The sequence below is a fragment of the Spermophilus citellus genome (assembly GCF_964194105.1).
Source record: "Spermophilus citellus genome assembly, chromosome: 9".
Taxonomy (NCBI): Eukaryota; Metazoa; Chordata; class Mammalia; order Rodentia; family Sciuridae; genus Spermophilus; species Spermophilus citellus.
Genome location: NC_138191.1, coordinates 640,955 through 649,488, shown reverse-complemented (window position 1 = coordinate 649,488; position 8,534 = coordinate 640,955). Strand labels below are relative to the sequence as shown.

Here is an 8,534-nt window from a genome sequence, read left to right as displayed (position 1 = left end):
CTGTAGCTCACACCTCAGCTGACATCTAGACCCTTCCCAGTGTGGAAGCCAGATCCCCTCTCTTCATTTTTGCTGGGGGCTGGGGGTAGAGGACACTGGATTCTACGTTGGTCCGGATCAAGGTCCAGAACATGATGGACCTGGCCGACCTTTGCAGAAACACCCTTCTCTCTCTCTCTCTCTCTCTCTCTCTCTCTCTCTCTCTCTGCAGAAGCCCGGGCACCGCCCCCTTCCCTGCCAGCATGGGCGACTGGAGCTTCCTGGGCGAGTTCCTGGAGGAGGTGCACAAGCACTCCACGGTGATCGGCAAGGTCTGGCTGACGGTGCTCTTCATCTTCCGCATGCTCGTGCTGGGCACCGCGGCCGAGTCCTCCTGGGGCGACGAGCAGGCCGACTTCCAGTGCGACACCCTCCAGCCGGGCTGCGAGAACGTGTGCTACGACCAGGCCTTCCCCATCTCGCACATCCGCTACTGGGTGCTGCAGATCATCTTCGTGTCCACGCCGTCTCTGGTGTACATGGGCCACGCCATGCACCACGTGCGCACGGAGGAGAAGCGGAGGCTCCAGGAGGCCGAGGGGGCCAGAGAGGGCCACCGCGGGGCTGGCTCCTCCGAGTACCCCGCGGCCGGAAAGGCGGAGCTGTCCTGCTGGGAAGAAATGAACGGGCGGGTGGTGCTCCAGGGCACCCTGCTCCACACCTACATCTGCACCATCCTGATCCGCACCACCATGGAGGTGGCCTTCATCGTGGGCCAGTACCTCCTCTACGGGATCTTCCTGAGCACCCTGCACGTCTGCCGCCGCAGCCCCTGCCCCCACCCGGTCAACTGCTACGTGTCCAGGCCCACAGAGAAGAACGTCTTCATCGTCTTCATGCTGGCCGTGGCCGCGCTGTCCCTCTTCCTCAGCCTGGCCGAGCTCTACCACCTGGGCTGGAGGAAGATGAGGCACATGTGGGGCAAGCCTCGGCCGTGCCTGCCCGAGCGCCGGCTCCCGGGTCCCTCCGGGGCCACGGCCCAGAGCTGCACGCCTCCGCCCGACTTCAGCCAGTGCCTGGGGGACGGCCCCGGGGCCAAGTTCGTCCGTCCCTTCAGGGACAGCATGGTCCCCCCGCAGAACCCGGACGGCCTGGCCGCGGACCCAGTGCCAGGCCAGCAGCCAGACCCCAGGGAGGGCTTCATCCAGATCCAGTATGGCCAGAAGCCCCAGGTGCTTGACGGGGTCTCCGCAGGTCACCGCCTCCCACACAGCGGCCACAGTGACCAGCGCCGTCTCAGCAAGGCCAGCAGTAAGGCCAGGTCAGATGACCTCTCGGTGTGACCCTCAGCCATGGGAGGACCGGGGTAGGCGGGGAGAAAGAGGCCCAGGGAGGGCAAAGGGGTCTCTTCCTCCCGGGTCCCATCCCCGTCACTCCTCTGCTCCGGGGGGCCCTGCGTCCCCGGGTGGGCGGGCGCTGCTGCAGGTGTCCCCGGAGCTCCCCAGGCGCTGCCTGCCCACCTCCACCGGGTGTGCTCTGGCCATCGCCCGGTCACTTCTCGCCTGCGCCCGAGGAAGGGAAGGGGAGCTTGGCAGACCCCACCGGGAAAGGTGGCCCACGAGTGGAACACCAGAAACACCCACGACGGCCTCCTGCTCCATCCCCACAGAACCCCACCCAGCCCTGACCTCCCACGGAGGAGTTCAGAGTCCCAGCCCAGAGAGGCCTGGCGTCAGCCTGCTCCAGATCTTGTCCCCCGTGGGCCGTGTCCTGGAGCCGGTGAGGGGCCTGGCCTGCTGGTGCTCCTCCTCCACTCCGTTTTAAAGGGATCCCCAGAACTTGACCATCAGCCTCAACTTTAGAGGTGTTCTGGTCTGTGCCTCTGGCAGGTGGCCCATGTTGGGGACGTCCCCGCCTTTCCTTTGCCAGAGTGTACCCAGTCCACCGGGCACCTGCTCTCTGTGCACCCAGACGCCACTGGGATTCCTGCCACTACCCCTCGTCCTGGGGCCCCTTCACAGCTCGACTCAGTGATAGAGACCATTCCCGCCCCTCCTCCTGATCCTCCCGGGGCTGTTTGTCCAGCGTTCCTCCAGAGATCTTATCAACAGGGTGGCCGGGCACAGTGGCCAAGCCTGTGACTCTAGAGGCTCGGGAGGCTGAGACAGGAGGATCCTGAGTTCAAAGCCACCCTCAGCAACTCAGCAAGACCCTGTCTCTAAATAAAACCCCAAGAAGGCTGGGGGTGTGGCTCAGTGGTTAAGTGCCCCGGGGTTCAAACCTGGGAAACCACCCCCTCCCAGCCAAAAAAGATCTTATGGACAGGAAACCCCAAGAGTCCTTGTCTCTCAGATTCTGTCCAGATCACCAGCGCTGAGGTCAGCGGAATTTCCCGAGGACTTAGGAAAACAAAGACAGAATTGTGCTGCCTGGATTCCTCTGGGGAAAAAGTAGTTCTGCTGTGAAGATGAGAAGGGGAGAGGAGAGAAGCCACTGGAGACCATCTCCCTCCTGTTCCTTCTCCTGCTGGCTGCCAACTTGAGTGCCCAGAGGAGGGTGGTGGCACCGCGAGACCCCAGGTCTCCCCCAGGCGTTGGAGGGTCAGAAGGAGCAGGGAATCTCCAGGATGTTTAGTTCTGTTTGGGAAGGCCCTTATTTCAGGGGCACAGATTCCAATCTGTCTCTGGTGCCCCCAAGAAGACCGCCAAGTGAGGGGTGCAGAGGCTCTGCCCCCCTGACGAATCCATCACGGTGGCTGCCATTTGGAATGCAGATAAAGGACGCCCAGAATTGGATAGTGACATTATCACCTTTGAAAATGCATGTGTGTGTGTGTGTGTGTGTGTGTGTGTGTGTGTGTGTGTGAGTGAAATGCATGTTTTTGAATCAGAGATTCTGTGAGGTCACTCCTTGATGGTGAGGTTTTACAGGAAGAAAAAGAGAACTGATGTGAGTCATCTTTCTTAATAAAATCTGTCTGAGATTACCTTTGTGTCCCTTGTACATTGTGAGTCCAAGAGAAGGATGAGGTGGGAGTTGACTGGGTGGGGAAGGGGAGCTTTGGGGTCCCATGTGTGAGGGCTCCAATCCCAGCTGCTGATTTGCAAGTGGCAAGCCCCTGAATATCTGAGACTTTGTTCTCTCATCGGTGAATCAGGCCTCGGACTGTTGAATGCGAGAGTCTGGCCGACTGCTTGGGGCATAGTTGTGTGTGAGTGTGTGTGAGTGTGTGTGTGTGAATAGTCTGTTGTTAGATGGGAATCGTCACCATTATTACCCTGATTACTTTTGTTCCCATTTAGAAGAGTATTTGAAAACCTGGGACGTTAGGACTCACCCCAGAACTCCCCCTGGGGAGCTCACAATCTAACCTACCTGAAGGGATCAAAGTCACTCCACAAAGGAAGTGATCACAGTAGAATTAAATACAATTTAGGATCAATTCTAAGACCCTAAGGCTCCAGAAAGTGATATTATGAGGGAAAACAGAGGCGGGGGAGACCTGGCTCGGACCTGATGAGTGGCTACAGCTTTGGAGAAGGGGACCGGAGGGCCGCTCTGGAAGAGGTCTCAGCACCCCGCTCCACGGACATGGAAACTGAGGCTTTCCAAGGCTGGACCAGCTTCCCACTGGCCCCGCCGACAGGAAGAGCAGAGATGATTCCTGTCCAAACGCGCGTGGAGGCACATCTCAGCCTTCACCAACAAACAGGTGTCATTTCCAAAAGAATGAGACGAGGTTAGTGAGAAGGAGTGCGAGCGTCCACACCGATCCCGTGGGTCAGCTGCTCTGGAGAGGCCCTGCAGAGAGGTCACTCAACACATCTTAGGGCACCTGTGTTGAGATGTGGGCGTGCACCTGTGCCAGGTTACGGCGCCTCGCCCCCCGGGTCTGAGGAGTCCAGCCGGAAGAATGACCTGGACTCATTTGTTTTTTCCCTAGAGAGAAGGGGCACATCTCGTAGTTTCGTAAACACAGCTACAACGTGTGGTAGTTCACATCATGCTCTGAGTGCAAAGGCCCAAGGGACTGACTCCTCTGTCGTTTTTTTTTTTTTTTTTTTTTTTTTTGTAGTTGTAGATGGACAGAATGTCTTTATTTCATTTATTTATTTATTTATTTATTTATTTATTTATTTATTTATTTATTTTAAAGAGAGAGGAGAGAGAGAGAGAGAGAGAGAGAGACAGAATTTTTTTAATATTTATTTTTTAGTTTTCGGCGGACACAACATCTTTGTTGGTATGTGGTGCTGAGGATCGAACCCGGGCCGCACGCGTGCCAGGCGAGCGCGCTACCGCTTGAGCCACATCCCCAGCCCCTTCATTTGTTTATTTTTATGTGGTGCCGAGGATTGAACCCAGAGCCTCACACCTGCCACTCAGCCCCAGCCCCAGCCCCAGCCCGGGACTCATTTTTTAGTAAGATTGCAACCTCATGAATTTCTACACTCATTTTCTCTCTGCAGCCAAAGCTCCATAGTTGGTGGCTAATACAGTGAACACACTGAGTTTTAGGCTCCTTCAGGCCCTCTTCCTGAATTCCCTTCCCCTCGTGCCAGATAAGACCCGCATCTCTACCCCTGACTGGTGTCTCACGGCCATGGCTCAGGGTTACGTAGTTAGAGGCTAATAGTGCTCCTCTGGAAAATCACAGTGGGCCTGAGTCTCAGGTGGTTTTCTTAATAGCAGACTTTTGACAGCAGAGAGACGGGGCCCTGCAGGAGTTTGGAGGATGGCTTCCATGATGTGCCATCAAGAAATCAGGGAGGCTGGAGAGGGCCACCGAGAGTAGCCGCCCACCTCCCCGTCCCCGGGAGGCCCTGGGAGCCCCTGAAGCCCACCCAGGTGCAGGCCCTTGACCCCACAGAGAATTCAAATGATGGACATGTAAACGGAACAGGGTCCTGGGTCTTCCTCGTGTCGGTCACCTAGCGGTCACCAGCACTGGGGACGGTCTAGAGGTTCTCACTCTTCTTCCAACTGGAAGAGGAAAACTTTCGCTCCACAAGTGTTTATTGAACTGCGATCTTCGTATTGGTGTGTCACATTCTACAGAATGTGGTTTCCTTTGGCATGTCTGAACGTGCACAAAACATGATTCGGACCCTTCCACCCTGATGCCCCCATCCTTCCTCACCGCCCCTTTCTCCACCCTGACCGTCTCCACCTTGAACGTTCATTTTGAGCTGGGCATTGGGTTGGGAGTCAAGGATAAGATTTTCTGAACCAGACGGAGCTCCGGCCTTTTGTAGCCTGTGGTCTGGCGGGCGAGGCCCTGTCTGCAAGAAACACACACACGTACACACACACACACACACACACACACGATGTCACACTGTGGTGAGTGCCACCAAGGGAACCTCAGGGGGCCCACCACGCCTGGGCGGGGGTCCTCTCTAGAGAGGTCTTGTTGCAGCTGAGGTCTGACAGTGAGGACACAGCGCTGGTGAGTGGGGGCCACAGGCGGGGCACCCCGATTCCTTCCGGGAGGCTCCGGGACACAGCTCTTCTCTGACTTGGTCTGCCTGACATTCTTGAAGGACAGAATTCAGGCCACACCTCAAAAACACTCTTTGGTACCAACTGTCACAAAGCACACACAACTTTTTTCTACAGAGACGTCAAGGGACAGAGGAACATGACAGAGGTCTGAATTAAAGCCAGCAGTAGCGTGCGTTGAATAGGAAGCAGCCTGTCCCAGGGGGCGACCACGATTTCTATGAGCATCAGTTCTTCTGCTGGGGGCTCTCTGCGCTAGGCCCAGCTCCTGAAGGAAGACTTGGGAAGGGCTGTGGCTCCTTGGGGACAAACCAGCTCCAGGCTGACCTGGGAGTCAGGGCTGGGGGAGGAAGACTGTGTCCTAGTGGGTGGGCAGGAGCCCGCAGGGCGAGTCCCGGGGTGGCCTTGGCATTGGAGAAGTCACAGCAGCGAGACCCCGGACACGGAGGCCAGCAGGGGAGGGGGAGGGGTGCAGCTGCAGGGCAGCCAGGTCCCACAGTTGGGCCACCACCAGGCAGGCAGGCCCTTCGGGACAAGTCTTAGCTGCGGTAGGTCACAGCCTCCAATCTGGCCCTGGGGGCAGAGCTCCGACTCAGGGGAGGGACCCTGACTTGGGCAAGGCTTCGTCTTCAGGCCGGGTCACCTGGCAGGGCACCCCGACAGAGCCTTGGACACAGTGGCGGGGGACGTGGCAGGATGGCGCGAGACTCAGGTGAGGAGAGCTCTGGCCAGGAGTCTGTCTGACTTTACAGACACCTTCAGAGCCTCAAGCCAAGGAAGGGCCACAGAGTCCAGGCCCCTCACTGCATCAGGTGGCGGGTAGGGGGGTGATGTTTGGCACGGAGCCTGATGCTACTGAGAGATCAGCTGAGTGGCACCCACTCCTGACCCAGGATAGAGCCCTGGGGGCTGCGGCTCAGAAAGGACCCGTCCCTCCCTCCCTCCCCTTGACCAGCCGAGTTTCCGCTGCAGCGAGTGCAGGCCCTATCGACACTGGGACAGCTGACTGCTGATCAGGATCTCCTCAGACGGAGATGCCTTTCGGGGTGTGCAGAGCCTGGCTGTGCAGCCCGGCCAAGGTCAGTCCCCCGTCTCCGCCGCTCTCCAACCAACGGAAGGATCCAGAGTGGAAAGTCATGTTCTGCCTTCCTGGGGTTTTTCTTTAAGGGCAATGAAATGTAAACTGGAAGGTTTTTAATTTCAAATGTGGGTTTTTATATTGGAAACCAATAGGATTTGGATACAGTTGCTGGGGGAAAGTCAGTTCTAAAACCTCTTGTGTTTTGGTAACAATGAAACGAACCTGGAATTGTTAAGTGCTTACTGTTTTCTAGGCCCTGGGCTAAGAGACTTCATGAATGACCATTTCATTCTTAAAATGATCTGTGGGATTGTCGGACCCACCTACAAGAGGAGGAAAATGAGATCCAGTAACCTGCACGCTGGCCGGCGGACGACCAGCCCTTCTCTTGCTGTCTGCATCATGCTATCACATTCTCTCATAAAAAGGCAAGATTCGAATTGTCTGCACACCCTGTCACGATGTGTAAAAGTAGGTATTTGTAAGAACAAAAACAAGAAATAAACCAAAATGAAAGCAGTTGCACCTAGTGGGTGGATCTGTGGGGGTGCACTAATCATCTTTATTTTGTGAATTGGAATTGTTAAGCGCTGATCATGCTATTTTTAAAATTTAAAAACTTATTTATACTCAACCTTTGGGCGAAATCTGGTGTTTCCCTAGGGCGGCTGCCAGAGCCGCCTCTCCCCACTTCCACAGAACTCAAGCCTTGGGAAAGTTTCTGTCTGGAATGAGGGCAGCGGAGGCATGGCTGGGGGCCCAGGCTGCAGACTGACTCAGACGGCTGGGGAGCCGCAGAGGCGGCTGAGCACTGGAGGGCGTGTGCAAGCACCCTCCCACCCCGCCCTGCGCACCTCCCACGTAGGGAGCGTGGGGAGCGTGGGGTGCCCACCGGTGGGAGGACAGGGCCGGGCAGGCACTGTTGGGAGGCCTTAGGGAGAAGCCTGTCCTTAGCCACGTGGGCCTTGCGGGGGGTGGGAGGGGGACAATGCAGGGTGACATGAGGCAGTGCTGGGAGTGGTAAAGAGGAGAAGGCGGAAGGCCAGGGCAGGTCCTCAGAGCAAGGAGAGCACCCTGGGAAGGAGAAGGGTTCTGGACACTTAATTGGCTTTGAAAGGAGTAAGAATGAATCTGTTGTGTCTGAGGAGAGGACGTTTGAGTGAGAGAAAATAACCGATTAAAACAGGCCATGCCCCGTGGTGCAGGCCTGTAATCCTAGCAACTTTGGAGGCTGAGGTAGGAGGACCTAAAGTTTGAGGCCAGCCTCTGTAGCTTTGCGAGGTCCTAAGCATGTTCGGGAGATCTTGTCTCAAAATAAAAAAATAAGAAGGGCTGGGCATGTGGCTCCATGGTCAAGCACCCAGCGTTCAATCCCCAGGACCCAAACAAACACCTGCCACAGAACCAACAGGACTTCATGGTGTGTTGGGGACCTGGGTGGACGGCCCCCACGGGAACTGTGGGAGGTGGGGACTCTGGAGACTTTCTGAGGGTTGTGGGGGGCTTCAAGGTGACTACAGGTGGCAGCCGTTGAGACCTAGTGAATGGGACAGTGCTCAGCCACAAGCTAAGGACACATGCAGAGCCCGACCACTGGAACTTGGGAACTGGTGAGGCACGGGGGGGTAGGAGGGAGTCCAGGGCGATTGAGAGGCCTCACATCTCTGTGACCACCCACTGACTGATCCAACGAAAGTCCGAGGGGGCCCTGCCGAGGTCATAGAAAAGTCAGAAGTCACCATCCACGCACGTGGGGCCTCGACCTCAGCAATACGACAGCCCTTCACCCACGGCGGGAGGCTGCAGGTCCTGGTGGGTCTCTTGTGCTGGGCTCCAGCGAGAGCTCAGAGTGTGGAGGTGTTGAGCTCAGGACAGCAAGGCCACTTGAGACGGTCAGAAAGAGTGACAGGGGCCTTTGACAGCTGCCTCTGACAGCTGGTCTGGGAGCTGTCAGTGAAAGACAGAGCCGCTG

At 56.8% G+C, this 8,534-nt stretch overlaps 1 protein-coding gene across 2 annotated transcripts; it reads left to right on the top strand.

The window, feature by feature from the left end:
• Nucleotides 1-242: 242 nt before the first annotated feature.
• GJA5 (gap junction protein alpha 5) lies at nucleotides 243-6,858 on the top strand (the record flags this gene model as incomplete). 2 transcript variants are annotated; one of them, XM_081306037.1, is made up of 2 exons in its annotated part: nucleotides 243-1,300; nucleotides 6,816-6,858. In XM_081306037.1, 2 exons carry the CDS (start codon nucleotides 243-245, stop codon nucleotides 6,841-6,843), a joined length of 1,086 nt encoding a protein of 361 aa, XP_081162163.1. In that variant the 3' UTR covers nucleotides 6,844-6,858. The 2 variants fall into 2 exon arrangements, with proteins under 2 accessions (XP_081162163.1, XP_081162164.1); XM_081306038.1 differs by lacking the exon at nucleotides 6,816-6,858 and adding an exon at nucleotides 2,332-2,965.
• Between the last annotated feature and the right edge of the window lie 1,676 nt (nucleotides 6,859-8,534).